Source organism: Panthera leo, chromosome B3 (genome assembly GCF_018350215.1).
Source record: "Panthera leo isolate Ple1 chromosome B3, P.leo_Ple1_pat1.1, whole genome shotgun sequence".
Classification (NCBI taxonomy): Eukaryota; Metazoa; Chordata; class Mammalia; order Carnivora; family Felidae; genus Panthera; species Panthera leo.
In genome coordinates, this window is record NC_056684.1 from 112907834 (window position 1) to 112929972 (window position 22139).

Genomic DNA, 22139 nt, shown 5'->3' on the forward strand with positions numbered 1-22139 from the left:
TCTGGCAGTGGGGCAGCCTGTTGGAAATAAGGACTTCTGCTCTAAATATCCGGGCGTTACAGTTCTCACAGATTGCCAGCAAATGCTGGAACCTCCTTTGGGGGGTGAGGTCTGGTCTTGAGCCCCATCCTGCGAAGGTCCCAAGCTGGCCGGGCGCTGAGCAGCTCCCGGGGCTCCCGGCCGCCCTCCGCGGCTGGTGCGGTCCCCGCGGAGAGCTCGGAGCGGGGGCCGGGAGACCCCGCCGCCCCAGGGACGAGCCGGGCGGCGCGGAGAGGTGGGAGGCTGGAGCCTGCTGAGGTCATTTCCTGTGCCTCTCCGCGAGCCGCCCGAGGAGCCGCGCCGGCGCTCGGCCTTTAAGGAGCGGCCCGGGAGGAGGGGGCGCGGCGCGGCTCTGAATGGGGCGCCGCGAGGCCGGGCTTGGCTTTGTGCGGCCAGCCCGCGGGCAGCCCGCCCGGCCCCCGCCCCGCCCACCGCGACCCCTGCTGCCGCGGAGCGGAGACCCGGCGGTCGCCGCGGACTCGGGCTAGAAGGACGCAAGGTCAGCGGCGGACGCGCGCGGAGGGCGCCCGTGTGCCGGGTGGGCGGCGGGAGCGTCCGCGAGCTGGCGGGAGGTGAGCGGCCGCGCGCGCCTCGCAGGCAGGGACGGGCTTGGCGGTGTGCGCTGGCGGGGAGGTGTTTGGCGGAGCGGAGAGGAAGGGCTCCCTCCTGCCGGAGGGCGATTCCAGAGCAGGTGCCTCCCCGCCTGGCGCTGAGGGCGCTGGCAGCCGTGGTCGGACTCGGTGGACTCGCACCAAGCGGCGAGGAGTCGTCTTTCCCGGGAGGAGCGGGAGTTTGGGACCGGCTCGAGCCGGTTGCCCCCGGGAAGGGCCCTCGGGCGCACTTGCAGGCGTCCCACTGCGTTGCCGAGCGCTCTCTTGCCCTCTCGCTTTCCGCCTCCCGCCCTCCTCCCCGCCTCGTCTCAGGTAATCTCCTCTGTGGTTTCTCGGTAGTTCTCTTAGGGATTCTGTTGGTCCGGCTAGACTCCTAGAGGCAGGTCAGCCAAGCAGAAAAGAAAACAAGTTGGGCACCGAGTGACAGCAGTAGCTTTGTGTCCTAGGAGCCGTTGTGACTTTATCACCAGGGATCAGGAAGCTTTAATGGGGGTAGCAGAGGCAGTGAAGACCCTCACCTGGAAGTAGAATCCGCCCCGTGTGGTTTCCTCCCTGCCAGGACATCTCCGTAAGCTTTTACTGTGAGTCCATCTCATAAACTCTTTTGGACAGAACCTTAGTTCCTGGTACAGTTTCCACTTGAAAGATCATTTTAATAACAATTTCAATGGAAAAGTCGTGGATTCTTTCCTCAGGCTTTTTGGACTGTCTTCTGTGTTCCAGACTCTACATGTGGTAACGTCACTTAACTAACATCAGTTACCTAGTGTTTCTGCATACTGTTATCCCCTTTATAAAGAAGGAAACAGTCTCAGAAAAATTGTGATCTGCCCAAGGTTATATAGCTAAAAAGTGGAAAAGGCAAAACTCAAACCCAAGCCTCCTAAATTCCTAAGGTGGGGTGTAGTCCGTTATCAGCTACCTTCCCTCTCATAGACTGCTTTGGAGGCCTGCTCAGAGCTGGGTTATGACAGGGTACCTACCCCCTGTGGTCTCAGACTCATTGAGACTAACAACTGAGTTGAGAAAATGTGGGGCCCCTTCTGCCCTCCTCAGAAGTCACCAGCTCCCCGGAAGAAACATGTACCTCCTACTCTGCTCCCCCGTTGTGCACTCCTCTTTACTATTCCCTTCTCTCTGTGAGGCTGTGTTTCCATGTGGGGAACTCTGTGCCCCTTTTGGTTTGAAGAGCGTTGTATAGATGCTGTACATGCTGAGGTTAAGGTGCGGGGATTTTCTCAGTCCTGATCTGGGTGAGTTCACAGCAGGCTGGCTGCTGAGCCACCATCCGGCATTCTCTGGATAGCCCAGCTGAGTCTTCTCTGGATAGCCCAGTTGAGCCATCTCTCCCTTCTGTCAAAAATGAATTCGAAACTGACCTCCTCCATGGGAAAACAGGCACTTATTGCTGGCGGGAGTATGAATTAGAATAGTCTCGGAAAAGGCAATCTGGACAATTTGGCCATTTAAAAACGTGTTCTCACTTAACGCTACAATTCCATTTCTGGGATTTTATCCTTCAGATATACTCTTATGTACATGAAATGACATATATTTGTGGCAGCATTGTTTATTTTAGCAAAAGTTTTCAAACAACCCAAATGTGTGTTAGTAAGGGACTCTTGGGGCACCTGGGTGGCTCAGTCAGTTAAGCGTCTAACTCTTGATTTCGGCTCAGGTTATGATCTCACAGTTCATGAGATCGAACCCCACACTCACGGTGTGGAGCCTGTTGGGATTCTCTCTCTCCCTCTCTCTCTCTCTGCCCTTCCCCTGCTCTCGTGCATGTTCTCTCTCTTTGTCTCTCTCAAAATAAGTAAATAATTTTTTAAAGTTATAAAAAGCTTTATAAAAAAAATAAGGGACTCTTAAGTCATGTAATAGCTACACAGTAGAAAACAATAAAGCTGTTAAAGAGAATGGAGGGAAGACGGAGAGGGTATATATGTTGATACAGGAAGATCTCTAAGTTATAGGTTAAGGACAGTGTGTAGAGTGTGCTACCATTTGTGTTTGTGTATGTGTATGCAACATGTATAAGAATGCTTGTGTCTACGCTGGATATTTCTGGAAGACACAAAACCCCATAACACTGTGGCTGAGGGACAAGGTGGGAAGAAGCCTTTGTACCGTATACACTTTTGTTCAGTACTCAAAAATAAAGAGATAAAGGGGCACCTGGGTGGCTTAGTCAGTTAAGCACCCAACTCTTGATTTCGGCTCAAGTCGTGATCTCATGGTCATGGGATTGAGCCCTGACTCAGGCTCCGTGCTGAGTGTAGAGCCTGTTTGAGATATTCTCTCTCTCTCTCTCTCTCTCTCTCTCTCTCTCTCTGTCTCACTCTCACTGTTCCTCCCTCACCCCCACTCATGCTCTATCTCTCTCAAGATAAATACATAAACTTAAAAAAAAAAGTGGTAAAATAATCTTTAAAAATCCCCTCACCTCTCTGAGGTAGATCTGGTAGTAAGCACATGTATGAGCCACATCTCCTAGTACGCCAAGGCACTGTTGGTTTGCCTTTTCTTTGTTGATAGTAGCTATCAATATGGAGTGCTGTGTGCCAGGCTTTTATGATATCTCCTTTAATTCTCAAAAAAATATGACCTAGTGTGCCTATGAAATTGCCATTTTTTTGAAGGTCAAAAAATGGTTAAATGTTGATAATTCCATGATTCAACCTAATATTATTGCCCTCCTTTTCAAATATTATTGCTCTCAATTTCAAAATGGAGCTGAGGCTCAGAGAGTTAGGCAAATGGTTTAAGGTCACATGATTAATTAGTGCCTGAGCCAGGACTCAAACCCAGGCTTGTTTGGCACCAGGAGAGGGGATCTGAAGTACTACACTCTGCTGTTTCCCTTTACTGGTTTTGTTCTCAAAGGATGCTATTCGTGATTGTCCTAGTCCTTTCTGGTATTTAGATCCCCGAAGGCTGGAACATGCTCACCTTTTCCTGTCTCTTCCAACATTGTGAAATGTGCTGCCTCAGCACCCAAGAGTAAAACACAGATTGTTGGCTTGATCAGATGACATGGTGCGGTCAGAGGGAGCTATGCCCCTGTATGCACTCACCCTCCCCCAGCTCCGTCCCCAGAAAAGGGGCACAAAGCTCTTCCTTTCCCATAGTTGGGCAGGTAGTCAGTCTAGTCTAGCACTTGTAGAAGATGATGGTAGCCTACCACTAGCAAGTGGAAATCACAAAAGGTGCTCACATTCAGAGTGAACCATAGTGAGGTGACACAGGAGAGCCCAGTGGAAATTGTACCCAGAACAGAGTTCCTGTTACCTTCTGAAGCCTCCTGCAGTGGCCTCTGCCCTCTTTCCTTTAGGTTCTTGTATTGACTGGTCCTCTTTGTAGGGAAGTTCCAGGATATTCAGACTGTAGACCTGAGCCCTACAAGCCATGGGATCTTTAATTCATCTTTATGTCCCCAACCTCGCATGTAGAAATCACTTCACAAAAGTTGGTTGAATTAAATTTAATCTCAGCATTTTGTCAATTTCTCGTCAAATCCCTAAACCTTCCAGAGCCATCCCAGGTCAAGTCTGTGTTTTCTCTGATACAGGCTCAAAGTCTGAGGTCACCTAAGGACTCCCCGTGCCCCCTTTTCATCACCCATCCTGCATGCAGCCCCTGCCTCTGAGGCATGCTCCTCCAGCCTTGTGGCTGTGTCAGCCCAGGATGCTGGAGGACTTAGGGAGTTCCAAAGCAGGAGTCAAGGCTGTGTGGTCACTTGCTGGGCAGTGTAGCCTGCCGGGCACTAATAGGAATCAAGAGAAGTGGATTTCACAAGAGTGGCCGTGAGTCAACCATTGTAGCTCGGGGGAGGGTGCATGGGGATTTATTGTACTATTCTCCCTACTTCTTGTGTATATTTGAAGCTTTCCAGACTAAAAAACAAAGAGAACAGTTGAGCTGGGTTTTGTCCCTTCTCTCATTTCCCCACCTATTTTGCCGTTAATGTTCTATCTGTGTTAGGCTAGCCGGGTAGCATGAGACTCCACCCCCACTACTGAAGCATCTTCACGGAAAGAGGATGTTCTGTATGCTGGGAGATCATTCTTGGCCCAGCTTTGACACTGCTTAGCTCTATGTCTCAAGGCATGGTTGCGCTGGGTTTTCTCATCTATCTGTTCATTGTGAATAGTATCACTTGACCTACATCTCAGGGATATTGAGAGGATAAGGAGAGAAATAACTCCTACACAGTGCTTTGGAAAGTTAAAAACTGTTCTTTAAGTTAATTTCTGCTCATCTTTGCAAGTCTTTATGGGAGGTACAAGTACAAGGTGACCAAGCAGGTGAAGTTCACTGTACTGGTATTTTGCTTTTATGTTTTGCCTCATGTTTTCTAGCTGCCGCGGCAACCACCTGCTTCTGTCGGAAGAGCCTCTGGGCCACGCGCTTGGCAGCAGGCACCTTGCTCCAGTTCCCTTTCGAAACCCCGTAGCTCTCCTCACATGCTAAGACAAGCCCAGCGCAACTCTTTCCGCGCCACCACCCCCCACCCCCCCCACCCCCGACATTAGCGTGCCCAGGGCAGGGAGAGGTTTAAGCAGAGCACTTGATCTATTCGAAAGTGTGATGTCATAAGATGCTTGATTGGGAAAGCACTCCCTGCAGTCTAGAGATAATTTCAGATATCAGGACCAGGCAGAGGCCAATGATATGTTTTATTTCCAAGCTCCTGGAGATTTTCATGATTGGTTTTCCACTGTCCTCTTGGAATCTGAGCTGTAGTTTGACAGTCAATAAGAGGGTGCCACAAAAGAATTAAGTTTCTCCTCTCCCTAGGTTTTACTTGTGTGTTTTTACTGCTAATGCTTAGCCCCAAGCGAGGTTGCAAGACACTCAGGTCCTATGTTCAGATCTACCACTTTTTTTATTTATACGAGGAAAAGCAACCCCCCCCCCCCCCCCCCCTTAAAGGACAAAGCAAATCAAACATGAAGCCTCTGGCCTTCTCTGGAGGCCCCACAAGGTTGTTTTGTCTTTTCAGCTGTGATCTTAGCTCAGAGAAGGTCATGTTTTGTTTTTGCCTTTTGTCTTCCTCCCCGTTCCAGTCGGTCCCAGTCTTTTGAGGTGGGGATTGCTGGGAGGTCACAATGTTGGGATTGTTTGGGATGACAGTTCCGGGAGAGCAGGGCTGAGGTCATGCGTTCAGTGTTCTGAGCAGCCCAGAACCGAAAGATGCAGACACTAGACTCATCAGTGTTTAATTGTTGGGCCTTTCTCTGCAGGTCTACTGACGCTGTTTTTTAAATGAAAAGTCTGGATATAGGATAAACGTCTGTGCTTATGAAGGTTATGGTGTCAGGTTATGGTTTGAGACCAGGATGCCCTGGAAACTCTTGAATACAGGTTCACCCTAATATCCTACCAAGGATCCTGTCAAGGATCCTAAAAGTCCTGTAAAATATTTCTCTCATTCTTAACAATCCAGCTCACTCTTTGTGAGATCAGAATTCTTTCAAGTTTCTGGATGTGTAAAGAGCAGAGTTGCTAAGAGCAGGAACTTTGGGACAAGAACTCCAGCCCCACTACTTACTAGCTCTAGAACTCTTTGTATAAGTTATTTAGCCTCTCAGTTCCTCAGTGTCCTCATGTGAGAGTGTAGACAGTAGTGCCCACACCTTGTCTTATGTGTTGTCATGAGGATTAAAGAGGCCACACATGCCTGGCATACACTGAGAACCCAGTAAATGATAGCTATTTGTGGTATGAGAGAAAGATCCATGTAAAAGCTAAATGTGAGGTGGGAAGCAGTATTGGTGGTTAACACATTAAAGACAGACTCACTGGTCACCAAGATGGTATTTGGCAACAGGGCAGGAGGTGACTGGGTTTTCTGAGGCATGTGGCTCCTAAAGAAAGGAAAAGAGATTTACAAAAATAAAGTTTTGTTACAGAAAATTCTAGGCATATATTCAAGTAAAAAGGCCAGTATAAAGAACTCCCATGTATCTATTACCCAGCTTCAAAACTTGGAAATATTTTGATAAATCTGATTTCATGTATTTCCTTCCTAGACCACTGCTAACCCCCCGACATTATATCATTTCACCTGTAAGTCTTATGTATCTCTGACAGATCACATTTTAAAAATATTATCAACCTAAAAAAATAAGTCATTCCTTAAAAATCATCTAATACTAGAGTAATCATGTGTCATGGTTTGGGACAGACCAAATTTATGCTGGTGGCCAAGTGTAATTATTAGTAGCAGGGAGGATTTTAAAAGTTCTGATGGCAGGTATGTTTTCCAGCCCATCTCTCCCCTGTGTTCACTCTGCTTGTGTCCTCTCTCGTGCATACTCATACATGCTGCTTCATTTTCTCATCCCCAACCAGTTGTCTTCTCTAAAATTTATCCAAGAGACATCTGGATAAATTCCCCTGACTGGCGATATTATAGGTGTCTGAATTTGTATCATTGTTTCCCAAAGACTTGTGGCATTCTCCAGAGGTTACAGCAAAATGTCTACCAATTTTTTTGGTTTATATTTTAGAACTTAGAGTGAGAATCTGTTTCAGAGGAGGATGATTCGATGACAACTGACAGAATCCCAACTAAATAGGAAATTGTCAAGGACATGCAAAGCTTTGGATTTTCATTCCATTTTTTCTCATCAAAAATCTCCGAGTGGGGGTGCCTTGCTGGTTCAGTGAAGCATGCAACTCTTGATCTCTGGGTCGTGAGTTCAAGCCCCACACTGGGTGTGGAACCTACTTGAAAGAAAGAATGAATAGATGGATCCAAGGAAGGAAGGAATGCAGAATTACGATTTGTTAAAAGTAAATAAATAAATCAATAAATAACATTATATACATGTAGTAGAATCAGTAATAAACTGGAAATCAGGGTTCTGCCTCCAGTTAGCTATATGATCTCAAATGAATCTGTCACTCACTTTAAGCCTTCCCTAAACATCGTCCCCTCTTTATCCCTCTCCCATAGCCGACCCCATTTCCCTGTTCCCATTTATCTGCATATCGATTAGCAATTGTGACTACATTCTCTCTTAGATTTTCCTGAGTTCCCTGGAAAACTCAAAGATAAGGGGGCCTCTTTTATTTACCTTTGCATCTCCAGTGCCTAGAAGGGTGTCTGGCATATAAATGTCTATTGAATGGATACATATTTGTTAAATGGATAATTGAATGAAACACAGATGAGGCCCAGTTCTCCTTACAGTTTCTCACATTTCGTGATTTCCTGAGTTTGCCCAGCTAACTTAACGTTGGAACAGGACACATTGAGCTAAGAAAGGTGACAATGGGACGCAGGGAGAGCAATGACTAACTCACAGCCCGTAGCCCTGTATTCTCTACCCTCCTCCTCCTCACACACTTCTTGATCTTCTCCTCTTGCTGTGTGCTGGTTCTCAGGGCTCCCTGGAGTAGCCAGAAGTGGATTCCATCATGGCAGAACTCAAGGTGGAGACCCGAGCCAGCGTAGACTGGCAGAAGCGCTGCCTGGCCTTGGAAACCCAGCTCTTCCGGTTCCGCCTGCAGGCCAGCAAGATCAGGGAGCTGCTGGCTGACAAGGTGAGTCCTGGAGACCTAACCTCATCTCAGAGGTCTGTGTCCGCTAGGGCAGGAGTTAGGGAGAGTTAGAGAAGGTAAACTTTCTTTTTTCTAGGTATTAATTAATTTTGTTTTAATTTTTAAAAACATTTTTATTTATTTTTGAGAGAGAGAGAGAGAGAGCACAAACAGGGGAGGGGCAGAGAGACACGGAGACACAGGATCCAAAGCAGGCTCCAGGCTCTGAGCTGTCAGCACAGAGCCTGACACTGGACTCAAACTCATGAACTGTGAGATCATGACCTGAGCCGAAGTCAGACGCTTAACCTACTGAGCCACCCAGGTGCCCCTTAATTAATTAATTTTTAATTGAAGTATATTTGACATATAACTTTATATAATTTAAGGTACACCACATGTTAATCTGATACATTTATATTTTGCAATGTGGCTGTCTTTGTAGTGGTAATTAGCACTTTTATCACATTATGTAATTGCCATTTCTTTTTAGGGGTTGGAATAATGAAGTTCCAGTTTCCTAGCAAGTTTGATGATTATAATACAGTACTCTTGTCTGTATTCACTATACTGTGCATTAGATCCCTAGGGCCTATTTACTACTCATTGCAAGAAGGTGAACTTTTTTTTTTTTTTTTAATTTTTTTTTAACGTTTATTTATTTTTGAGACAGAGAGAGACAGAGCATGAACGGGGGAGGGTCAGAGAGAGGGAGACACAGAATCCGAAACAGGCTCCAGGCTCTGAGCTGTCAGCACAGAGCCCGACGCGGGGCTCGAACTCACGGACTGTGAGATCATGACCTGAGCCGAAGTCGGCCACTTAACCGACTGAGCCACCCAGGCGCCCCAACAAGAAGGTGAACTTTTAATAAGATGCCCTCCACACATGCAGAATGAAATCTAAGATAGTTATTTCTTTTTTAAGCCCAAATCAAAGCAATTTACTAAGCTATCATCATGCATTCTCTCCTGCTCCAGAGAAATGATAGACATCTTGGTCCTCCATTACCTCTTGAGTCAACTGGCTGTAGTGGAAGTTCTGTTATTCCCTTAATATTTCTTTTTCAGTGTGGGGAAGAAGGGACGATGTTTTACTGTTCACCCTGTATTAAGCAGACAAGCTATGAAAGGCAGCCTGATTTTCTAGTGACAAGGACACAGATTTTGGAGCCAGATCCACCTGGCTCTGCCACTTACTAGCTATGCTGTGTGACCCTGAGCAAGTCCCTTCACCTCTAAGGCAGGGACACAAATGTCTGCCTTTCACAGTTATTTTGAGATTTGTATCAGGTCACACATATAAAGGTTCTGGCATGGAATAGGTCTTAAATGGGAACGATTATTATCTTTACAGGTGTGGATGGGCTGGTCTGGGAAACTGACAACCATTTGTAATGTTTCTGTGGGAAGAGACAGTCTAAACACCTGACTTTCAGAGGCATTTTGGAGCATAACCTGTCTGGAGAGTAGAGTCCTGTACTAAAAAAAAAAAAATCTATCTATCTATCTATCTATCTATCTATCTATATCTATGTCTGTCTATTTATCTATCTATCTTAGTTGAATCAACTCTTTTCTTTCTAGTTTTGCTTACATTATCCATCTCCTGAGCCAACCCTTCCTTCATAGTACAAAAGTAAAAATCAGTCCACCTCTCTCCAAGTAATGTTGAGGTCTTTATTAGTAAAGCCTGGGTAAAAGGCCTGTTTTATGATAGCCCCACAACCTGGAGTCCAGGAAGACAAGTTATTGGCGTTTCCCCTGCATTTCCACTGCTGAGGGTAATGGCCCTCGACTAGCCTGGATTAGAAGTTGTGAACTTTGGGTCTGTTGGCATTGCTGTCTACTAGTTCAGGCTTTGCGAAACAGAGACCAGCAGGGTTCCTATGGATATGGTTCAGATACTGCCAAGAGAAAGGGTAGAATTCAGCCATCTCAGGTAAAGGGAAATGGGCTTTAGATAGTAGTTCTCAAAGGGTGGTCGTGGGACTATCCAGGCCAGAAATCTGGAGCACTTATTAAGCGTGTGCATTCCTGGGCCCCACCCCAGTCCTCCTGATCCAGGTATCCTAGGGATGCTGCTCATAATCTGCATGTTTAACAAGCTCCCAGAAATTAGTTTTGTACACTGTAAAGTCTGAGAACATTGCCTTAGGATATGTGACTGGGGAGGAGTAGGAGGGAAGGAAAAGATAAGTAAGGAGCCTCCAGCTGGTCTAAAACACATCTCAGAGGGAAGAGACTTCTGTTTCTAGTGATATGGACACAAAATAACCTTTAAGAAAGACTGCTATGAAACACCTAGAAATACTATATTAAATATTTAAAATATTTTTCTCCGTTCAGAGCCATGCACTGAGAAGAGTAGGAGGAATCCTCAGCCAGCGAAATGAAGAAGTAGAACCCAAGTGGTATTCAACTCTGACAGCTGAGTGGGACGGGCTGTGTGGCTGGCCTCCCTGTAGTAATGAAAGGTTTGAGGTTTGAGTTTTAGCATCTGTGGAGACAGAGATGAGGTCTGGTCAGTTGGAAGCTGGAGCTGAAACTGAAACTTTCATGTAAAGTCAGTACTGTCGGGGCACCTGGGTGGCTCAGTTGGTTAAGCATCTGCCTCTTGACTTCAGCTTAGTCATGATCTCATGGTTTGTGGGATCAGCTGTGAGTCAGGCTCTGTGCTGATAGCACGGAGCCTGCTTGGGATTCTCTCTCTCTCTCTCTCTCTCTCTCTCTCTCTCTCAGCCCCTCCCAAGGTCACATTCTCTCTCTATCTCTCTCTCTCAAAATAAATAAGTAAACTTAAAAAAAAATAAAGTCAGGACTGTCAAAATAATATAAAAAGATAAGGAAAAGAAAATCATCTACCAAGACAGGGAGATGACAGAACAGTTTCTCAGACTTAGCCAAGGCTCTGGGCACAAAAAACAAAAAGCAAAAGGAAAGTACGCCCTGAGAACCTGATGATGGTATTGGTTTAATATTAGAATTTATATTATTTGTGTGGATTAGGAACCTTAAGTTCTGGGCCAGTGATACCCCTAGGACCCTAGATACAGACACAGAACCTCTCTGGAGAAACAAAACCTCAACCCAGATTATACAGGATCCTCACAGGCAAAAAAGCCATGATAAAGATGAATATATGATCCAAAATGACTAAATACTTGAGAGAATAATTTTTACTGAGTTAGAGTCCCCATACACAACAAACAAGTAGACTAGGTCCCTCAAGAACTTCAAATAAGGAGCTGTTGGCAAGTTCCTTCAATATTATTGAATAAAATTGAATTCCTTCAAATTGTTGAAGATGTAATGAAGTGATTGAACACACAAGGCAAGAATAAGACGCTATTCAAAAAGATTAGGTAGACTTGAAAAAGAACGAAATAGAACTGCTAGAAGCAAAAAATGTTTTCATTGTATAACTAAATGTTCAATAGATAGATTAAATGTCAGATTAGGCACCATTGAGACAAGCTTAATGAATGGAGAGGTGGACCTGAGGAAGTCATCCAGAATGGAGCCCAGAGAGATAAAGGCACGGAGACTGAGACACGGATGCTAGAATGACAAGATCCTATAAAGTTCCAGAGGTGGAGAAGAGAATGAAGGAGAACATTACTCAAAGAGATAATGGTTTAAAAATTCCCAAACTTAAAAAAATATATATTTATTTTGAGAGAGAGAATGAATGTGTGCACAAGTGGGCTAGGGGCTGAGAGAGAGATGAAGAGTAAGAGAATCCCAAGCAGGCTCTGCACTGTCAGCATGGAACCCACTGTGGGGGCTTGATCCCTTGACTGTGAGATGAGGACCTGAGCTGAAATCAAGAGTTGGATGCTCAACCAACTGGGCCACCCAGGCGCCTCTAAAAACTCACAAACTTGTTGAAAGATGTGAAGCCTCAGATTTGGGAAGCAGAATGAGTCTAAGCAGTATAAATTTTTTTAAAAAATTAATTTAAAAAAAATAATTTTTTAAAAAAATTCCGTGCTTACTGTATTAGCTAGATTATAATTCAGCTGCTGTAAGAAAGAACCCAAGGTCACAATGGCTTAAACCCAACAGATGTTTATTTCCCTCTTGTGTAACATTCCAGACATGAGCTGTGTAATTCTAGGGTGACGTCTACTGTAGGTTTGAAGAGGAGGGTTCACCATGATGTCCATATTCCAAACCCGTCCCTTTCAGTGGTGACCCGAAGGTTCCATTCATTGCTTCTCCTCATATCCCATTGATCAAAACTCATTCACATGGTTGTACCCAGCAGCAGGGAAGATTGGAAAGCGTAGTCTTTATTCTGGAGAACTACGTGCTCTGTTGAAAGTTGGAGGCTGTTATTTGTATGAGAGAGAGAGGAGAACAGGTACTGGGGAACATGTAGCAGTCTGTAAGTCTGAAATTTAAGTCTATAATGTAATAAGTAGAAATAGAGTATATAACTTATCAGTAGAGTAGGGAAATGTAATAAAGTCTATTAAATCCAGGCTGGGAAGAAAATGAAAAGAGTATTTTTAAAAAATGGAGTAAATAGCACAAAATGCAATGGTAGAAATAAATCCAAATGTATCAGTCATAAGGAGACATATATAAGAAATCTTTTGGGGCACCTGGGTGGCTCAGTCGGTTGAGCGTCCGACTTTAGCTCAGGTCATGATCTCACGGTCTGTGAGTTCAAGCCCCGCATCGGGCTCTGTGCTGTCAGTTCAGAGCCTGCAGCCTGCTCTCTCTGCCCCTCCCCTGCTCATGCTCTGTCTCTCTCTCTGTCAAAAATAAATAAACATTAAAAAAAAAAAAAAGAAAAAAAAAAGAAATCTTTTTATATACAAGAATTTAGCATTGCTATATGAAAAATTGGGAATATCCTAAATGTCTGTCAACAGGGAGGTGTTTAAGTATATTGAGTGTATTTGTACAATGGAATACGACATTGCCGTTAAAAATGAATCAAGTGAGGGACGCCTGGGTGGCTCAGTTGGTTGAGCATCTGACTCTTGATTTCAGTTTGGGTCATGATCCCAGGGTCTTGGGGTCTTGGGATTGAGCCCTGCATCAGATTCCGTGCTGAGTGTGGAGCCTCCTTAAGATTCTCTCTCTCGGGGTGCCTGGGTGGCTCAGTTGGTTGAGTGGCCGACTTCGGCTCAGGTCATGATCTCACGGTTTGTGAGTTCAAGCCTCGTGTCAGACTCTGTGCTGACAGCTCGGAGCCTGGTGTCTGCTTTGGATTCTGTCTCCCTCTCTCTCTGCCCCTCTCCTGCTCATGCTCTGTCTCTCTCTGTCTCTCAGGAATGAATAAATGTTAAAAAAAAATTTGTTTTTAAGATTCTCCATCTATCTCTGTCTCTCAAAAAAAATTAAAATAATAAAAATGAGTCAAGTGAGCTACATATGTAAGATTAACCAATCTCAAAAACCAACACTGAACAGAAAAGATCAGGAGAATGTATATAGAATAATATGGTTTATATAAAGTTTTAAAACCTAAAGCTTGTTGTTTAGGGGTATATCAAATGAGGTAAAATGTAAATACAACCAAGTGTGGGGTAGATGCTAGAAGGGGAGGAGTGAAATCTGGGAAAAGCAGACGGGAGTTTTATGTACCACTCTGTAGGGGCCCGTTTCTTAAAGACATCAGAAGCATATATGACAGAAATTAAGATTTGATAAAGCTGAATGGTGGATACATATTTTAAAATGTTATTCTCTATGTGTTTCCTGAACTATTACATGATAAAAAATGTGTTAAAGTGCCTTCCTCCTCTATTCCCCAGGGTCCTTAAATATATCCAGATACACCTCTCTCCACAGCCCCTTGGGTCTGGGTAGGTTGAACTTTCATAAGATCATAAGATTGGCCCCATCTTCTCTTCCAGGCTGCCTTTGATTGTCATGTAGCCAGAATGCCCTTCCATAAAAGGTTGGGAGCTCAGAGTGTGACTTGGGTAAAGAAAGGGAAGCATGCAGACACAGGGCAGAAGAGACTGAGGTGTGGGGGGAAGAGAGAGAAAGAAATCTTGACTAGGGATCACAGGCTGGAAGAATTAAGTACAGAAGAGTACTGAGACATTAGCCTGACACCAGACCTTTTGGCAGGAAACCTTAAAGCCATAAACACCATGTTGCTCAATGCCGGGGCTGTGCCTGTCACCTACATTCATCTCCAAACCAACAGGACAGGTTCAACAGTTCACTTAGAGATTTTCCCCAGTACGTCAAGGTAAGTTTCAGATCAGGAAGAGATGACTCAGGCTTCTCAGGAGAGCTGGGGCTGGGGCCAAGCCCTGATCTCGGTCCTATCTCTGTCACTGCTCTTAGAGCTTACTAGTTAATCATCACCAGTACCCACCTACACCGGGTGAGCCAGGTCAGCTGGGTCCCTCTGACCAGCCCTCTCACTCACCCGCCCCCTCCACCTCTATGCGCAACTCACCCGCCCATGGGGCTTGCACTGCCTGGATGACCACTGGCCGTGCAATTGCTCACTGCTGGTCGTGCAGGGCAAGCCAAACCTGGGTGCTTCCCAGGGGTCCAGCCCTTCCTGGGATCAGATACTGCCCACTGGCTGCTAAGGCTTGGAAACATGCCCTTCCTCTTTCCCCACCCCACAGCCTGCTCACACCTGCCTCCCTCTTGCAGAATTGCCATTCTGGACATGGAATGATCTGTGTTAAAAAGCAAAAAAAATTTTTAAAGAAAAGATGTCAAGACTACCACATAATCCCTCACCTGAGGGTGAGAGAGGAAATGGAGGATGGGAAGAAGAAACAGTATCAGACCTTATTTCTGCTATTAACGCTTCACCAGGTCTGGTTTGCCATTGCCATGGACACCCAGACTGCCAGGGCCAGGCATTCTGGAGCCAGGTGAATTGTGGGTTCATTTCCTGTCCAGTATAGGAGTTGAGGGAATGGCTGATGTCTTGGAGTTCACATCATGCTCTGTTCCCTGGGAGCCCTTCCCCCTGCTGCCTTGCTCTCTTCCTTAGTATGCTGAAGAAGTCATAAAGGCTGTTCAGATCAATTTAAAACTTTTGATACTGTTCTAGGAGGCTTTATAGATGGATATGAAAGCCTCTTGAATTTTTTTTTCATCCTTGCTTAAACTTGTGCTTCAGTTATTCCATCACAAACGTGGGAATGTAATAACTGTCCTCAGACAAGCTATCCACAGTAGTAATTACTATGAAAAAACATGGCATCAGTATTAGAACTAACACAGGTTTTAAACTTTTAATTTACTCTGTCTGCTTCCAAAAGGGATTTCAGTGGATTTATTGAAAAGAAGTAATGTAATGAAACATCTCTCATTTTTAGCTTGAATATGTATTTTTTAATATTTATTTATTTATTTATTTTGAGAGAGGGCAAGTGTGATGGGGGAGGGGCCGAGAGAGAATCCCAAGCAGGCTCCCACTGTCAGCACAGAGCCCATCCCCAGGCTTGATCCCACAGTGAGATTATGACTTGAGACAAAATGAAGAATCAGATGCTTAACAGACTGAGCCATGAGCCACCCTGGTGCCTCTTAGCTTGAATATTTTTAACTAAAGCAACTTTTCCCAAGACCCATTCCAGTGGGATCCTGTGCACTTCCTATTTTCTAGAATCCCCTACTACAACCAAGATTTTGAAATGCACTGAGTTTTACATTTATATACCACAAATTTAGTTCAGGACTTTTTTTTGAACATACAAATGGTTCAGTTCAGTCCTCTGAAACAAAAGAACAATGACTGTTGCTCCTCCCCCCTCAGACCATGGATTATACAGAGGTGGCAATTCTGTGTAGGCATCAGCTTCCCAATGTATGGATAGAACACAGAGCCCAGAAAAACAGATCTTTAAATACCTCAGAATTTACAAAAAGCCCAAGTACTGTAAAAGGAGGGTACCTGTAGTGCTGTCAGGACTAGGTGGAAATTTGTTGAAGTCTGCATAAAGCCATCACAGCATTGGCCTTAGCTGACAGATCCAATTTGCTTTGGGAGCAGATACCTTCTAGAACTTTTATTCACTGTATACGAGCTCATATGTGTGTGTGTATCTGAGTAAAGAGAGAGAGAGGCTGTTTATTCTCCTAACCCATTTTTTCTGTATTTTTTCTGGAGCCATATATTGATAGAGCTCTGTACTCCTCTGTAAAGCTATTTGAGAAGCCCTGTGCTGATGGGGACTTGGCCCTGGATGTATCCCTGAAGGATCAGCTTTGCTTTGCTGTCTGTGGCCAGTCTAGTGTTTTTTCAGAGTGTGGTCTGTACGCCACCTGCATGAGTATCAGCTGAGATTTCTGGGGCACGGACCCAGGAATGTGCTCAGAAAGAAAATCTTAGGCTACCCAACTAAAAACCTCTGTGGGCAAGGCCTAGGAATCTGCTTAGAGTAAGCTCCATGTGGGTCCTGACCCCCCTGAAAGTCTGAGATCTACAGCCATGAACTCTTGCCACAGCCTTGCCTCGACCTCATTCAGCTGTCCTTCTAGTGGACACCTTGAGCCCGATGTGCCCCAAAGGAGCAGTGGAACTGACAGAGAAGACTCATTGCCCTTTCTCTCTCTCTCTCTCTTTCTTTCTTTCTTTCTTTCTTTCTTTCTTTTCTTAATGTTTATTTATTTTTGAGAGAGAGGGACACACAGAGCTCAAGCAGAGGAGGGGCAGAGAAAGAGGGAAACACCGAATTGGATGCAGGCTCCAGGCTCTGAGGTGTCAGCCCAGAGCCTGAGGCGGTGCTTGAACTCACGAACCCTGAGATCATGACTTGAGCTGAAATCAGGTGCTTAACTGAGCCACCCAGGTGCCCCTCTCCTGCCTTTTCTATAGTCAGACACCAGGACAGCCCCATGGTCCTATATTTTATATTTTGGGGACTAAGCATATGATTTTCACTGAAGGAAAGATCTAATAAAAAAAAAAAGTACAGTTGAAAGCCATTATGTTTGATTACAGATAACAATTAATAGCTAAAACTGGGGGTTGCTACTCACGTGCTTGCAGGCAACTTATGTGAGCCAGATGGGTTCTAGGGAGAATTCAAGGGAACATGCTAGAGCTGGAGGAAGAAGCCACTTATTGCTGTAAGAAAATGTAACCCTAGCATGTCAGAGCTGAGTTTTCAAGGGAAGCTGGAAGCCAGGGATTGTATTGTGGAATCTCAGTTTTCACCTGACATATGAGATTTGTATGTGAGAGGTACAGTGGCCAACAGTACAACAGATTCTGGAGCCAACCCTCCTGAGTTTGAATCCTGGCTCTCCCTCTTAGCCATGGGACCTGTCAGCTGAGTTACCCAACCCTTGTGCATCAGTTTCCTTATCTATACAACAGTGATAATAGTAGTGCCTGCTCCTGCCTATTGTGAAGAAGATTAAATGAGTTGATACATGTAAAGTGCTTAAACCAGTGCCAGACACACAGCAAGTGGCCTTGTTTAGTTATATCCGTGTCAGCTAAATGCTCCTAACACTGTAGGCAAAACACCCTGTAGGCTAGTAGTTAGCAACCTCTGGCTTAAAGCTATTCTCGCTGTAGATGGATCATAAGTAGGAGAGCCATATAATTTATCATCTAACCCAGGACGCTTTGGAGACAGAAAAGAAGGCTCTGCTACTAATTATTCTGGGACAACAGGTGAAGACCAGACTGTCCCAGGCAAACTGGTCTCCCTGATTCTAAGTGTCTTCTCTGTGTACAAAAAACCAACAAATAGCTAACTGTAAACTGCTCAGTAAGTGCCAAGTTGTGCACGTGAGCTTTAAATGAGGCATCTCGTGTAATATTCCCAACAACCCTAGGAGGTGGAGAGTCATTACTCTTTTTTTTTTCCTGGTGAGGAAACTGAGGCACAGAGCTGTTAAGGAACTTACCTAAAGGCACACCATGGCAGAGCCAGTCAGGTCCAACCCTTAGTGCTAGCCCCGTCCCAATCTCTCCAGTGGGTGCAAAGCAGTGGTAAGAAGGTTGAACCCCCTTTTCAAAGGGATAGCTGAGCACCAGCATGGCCCAGCTCTTGGCTCAGGCCACAGCTCAGGATTGTGTTGGGAGCTCATGCGAGTGCCTACTGGTCTCACTGCCATGGGGCTGCCATTTCACAGCATCATGAGTATAACAAGGAGCTGTGGACACGGGGATTAAGTACCAGGTTGCTGCCAAGTGCATTTCATCGGGTTGCTGCAGCCAGTATCAGAGCAGCTTATTTATGAGTCTCATGTGCCAGTCACAGCTGGTGAAAGTGGATCCGCCTAAAAAGCACTAAAAGTCAGCCGCCCAAACCTGACACCTACTTGGCTGGTGGATCACCCCAGGCCCACAGACTAAAAGGACAGCTGAGGACACGGTCCTGGGGAACCCTCTGATAGGAGAAATAGAACCTAAATAAGTGGTGGCCCCACTTATTTAGCAAGCTTAAAGAACAGTCTGCCATTGTGAAAAGTATTGATGCTGGCATTAAATGAAGTTTGAATACTCTAAGAATGACGTTCCAGCATAGACACACCTGGAGTATTCCTGTGGCAGTGGAGAGAATATGCTTTCGTAAAAACAGGGAAACATAATGTTAAAAATATTCTTTTTGGGATGCCTGGGTGGCTCAGTTGGTTAAATGGCCAACTCTTGATTTTGGCTCAGGTCATGATCTCATGGGTTCATGAGTTCAAGCCCCACATCAGGCTCTGCACTGATAACACAGAGCTTGCTTCAGATCCTCTGTCTCCCTCTCTCTATGCCCTTCTCCCATTTGCACACATGCTCACTCACTCTCTCTCTCTCTCTCTCTCTCTGTCTCTCTCAAAAATAAACAAATGTTAAAAATTTTAAAAAACATTCTTTTCAAACAAAGATGGCAGGTTGTTGGTAATTGTTGGAGCATAGTGATAGATACATGGATCGTTATACTCTTTAAAAAGTTCCAGATGTTCAAAATGTTTTCAATGTTCAAACATTAGTTTTAGAAGAAAAAAAAATGCTCCAGCATAAAGATGAATACCAAATGCTTTGAGTTTTGAGTTTCCCAGCCAGGAAGGTAAGAACAGCTGAGAGTCTGTAGCAATATGGGGACCCTGTGGCAGCCAGCCCGAGAATGGGAGGAGACCCCAGGCTCTGCAAGGTGCCTTCCTTTCCATTTGCTTCAGTGATAGCATACTTTAAGGGGATGTCTGGTAGTAAAATCTTGAGGGGAAAAATGCTCACCTTGTTGTCAATAACAGTGATTTCTGGCTCTGACCAGTGTCATTGACCACTCTTGACCCAAATGGAAATGCCCAGCTGGGAGGTAGGACTCCAGTACAATTCTGTTCTTCACTCTACCTTGGTTTCTCCATCTATAAAATAGGAAGACAGGTTTTTTTCTTGAATGAAATTTGAAAATATCAGACAGTTGTTAGAGAAGGTTATGGATATTAGAGATCATTTCCTATAGAAATCCTATGTGTTCTGAGCTACAAAGCAGATGTTAGATCAGAATGGTCCAGCTGAAGATTAATCTAGGAAACTTGTCAAGAATCCAAAGCCTTCCCATTCAATATTTCATTGTATTTTTATTTTATTTTATTATAGTTTTTTTTCAGTTTGTTTATTTTGAGAAAGAGAGGGAGGGAGGAAGAAAGGGACAGAGAATGAGAATCCCTAGCAGGCTTTGCACTATCAGTGCAGAGCCTGATGCAGGACTCGAACTCACAAACCATGAAATCATGACCTGAGCCCAAACCAAGAGTCAGACACTTAACCAGCTGAGCCACCCAGGTGCCCCGTTTTTTATTTTATTTTATTAAGTAATCTGTATATCCAATGTGGACTCGAACTCACGACCCCAAGATCAAGAGTCCCATGCTCTACTTACTGAGCCAGTCAGGTGCCCTTCATTATATTCTTTAAAAAATTAAATGCTCCCAGCAACTATATTAGAGTTGCTTCTAAGGTGGGCCAAAACTTCAACTCTGGCTAGCTTCAGCAAATGGAATTTATTTGGGGGATCCTGGGACAGCTCACAGAACTAAAAGAATTGCCTAATAATCATGACTTAATGAAGTTTGTGCACAATCTCTTGTGCAGCCCCTACCTCTTTTCTCTGGTTCCTCAATCCCAGATGTCAGATTCCTAGGGACAGAGAATCTGGCCTAGTCAGGTCTGGTGCCAAAGAGGGATGGGATATATAGTACTAACCTGGTCATGGGGGGCCACTGCTGTGTGTCATTGTACACTTCCCTGACCAAATAGAATTCTTGTTGCTCTGGGAGCAACCACCCCTATAACCATAATATCAGTTTATGCTATGCTGTTATCTTCTCTGTAATTGCAAAGAAACGTTTGAAGTTCAAGGGATTCTTGTAACACAGGCTCTAGGGACTATTTGATTTTGAATGTTTATTTGTTTATTTATTTAGAGAGTGTGAGCGGGGGAAGGGCAGAGAGAGACAGAGATAGGATCCAAAGTGGGCTCTGCACTGACATCAGCAAGCCTGATGTGGGGTTCACACTCATGAGCTGTGAGATCTTGACCTGAGCCGAAGTTGGGCACTCAACCGACTGAGCCACCCCAGGTGCCCCTGTTTGATTTTGCAAAGGCCACCTGACTCTGACTGATGCCTGCATCTGGCAAGAACCAGTCCACTCTTTCAGGCTTGAGTCAAGAGGCTTGATCTTTTTTTTTTTTTTTTTTTTTTTTTTTTTTTTTTTTTTTTGAGAGAGAGAGAGAGAGAGAGAGAGTGCAAGTAGGAGAGAGGGAAAGAGGGAGAGGAAGAATCTTAAGCAGTCTCCATGCTCAGCATGGATCCCAACACAGGGCTCGATCCCGTGACCCTGGGATTATGACCTGAGCCAAAATCAAGAGTTAGACACTCAACTAACTGAGTCACCCAGGCACCCCTTGTTCATGATTATTAAGCCCAGGAGAGGAAGGAAAGAAGAGATGTAGGCATCCTTGGCCTGAGCACATGAATGCCTATCAGAGGTGGTCCTGTCCATTGGAAGTCCAAGGGGCATTTTTGTCCCATGGGTTGTAAATCTTGAGTTGTACTTGGGATACTCAGATCCTTTCTGAAAGCATCTCTATCACCCCAATCTCAAGAAAAAGGAAAAAATGGGTGAGGAAAGGCTGCCCTGTGAAAAGAGGTGCCCCAGGTTCTCAAACATAAACCACTGCCAGGGAACTTTCCTTTCACTGCCCAGCACCAACCGGGGGGGGCTCCTTCTCTTCCATCCTTTAATCAAGAATGGAAGGCAGAATTTCTCTTGAGCAGACAAGAGATTGGGAAAGAGAGAAGGGATTAATTGCTCAGTTTGCTGGTAAATATCAAGCCAGGGTCAAGGCCAAAGAGAGAAGGTTGAGTAGCTGGAGAAAAGGCTAGATCTGCAGAGATGAGGTGGGCAAGGGCTGGCCTGGAGCTTGGAAGATGAGGTCTGTACAGCCTTCCGGAGGACAGGGCTGGTCTGTTAAGTCTCTAGTGTATGTTTAATGCATACATGTTGCCTGGGGGCAAGGCAGGGTGGGGAAGGAAGCAGGTGACTTTACTGGGCCACAGCACATGGCAGCAGGTGGCTCCTGATAGGGTGAGTCGGATGTGTGATGCTTCTACAGAGCCTTTGTGTGATGGTGTACATGGTCCAGTGCATGGCGGAGCCCTGACCAGGGAAGGATGGGAGCTGAATTCCAGCCCATGCTCCACTTACCATGAACTTGTGAAGCTGCAGAGATGATGTGGGCTTGTTAGCATCTCCTTAGCCTTCAGCTTGCAGCTGGTCCCTGATGAGCCTACATATGGAGGTCCTTTCGCTTGGGCCAGTTGGCATAAGATTCCAGAATTGCTGAGGTCCTCGGACTTGAATGGCATGCCTCTACTGGTAGTAAGGTGGAATTTTTTTAAATGTGTCTTGAGTTTCTCTGTTTAAGATTAAAGAAGTAAAATAAGGTGATACCTATAAATGCCATTTATAGTCCAAGGTGTCCTTGAT

General features: G+C 45.1%; 1 protein-coding gene across 4 annotated transcripts in view; it reads left to right on the forward strand.

Annotated features, from left to right (window-relative positions):
* The first annotated feature begins 511 nt into the window (after nt 1-511).
* PLEKHH1 (pleckstrin homology, MyTH4 and FERM domain containing H1) overlaps nt 512-22139 on the forward strand; it is a 52967-nt gene continuing 31339 nt past the window's right edge. For all 4 annotated transcript variants that reach the window (XM_042943569.1, XM_042943570.1, XM_042943571.1 and 1 more), the window contains exons 1-2: nt 512-538; nt 8046-8204. In XM_042943569.1, coding sequence (XP_042799503.1) covers nt 8079-8204 — 126 coding nt within the window. In that variant the 5' untranslated portion in view covers nt 512-538; nt 8046-8078. The remainder of the gene's footprint in view (nt 539-8045; nt 8205-22139) is intronic.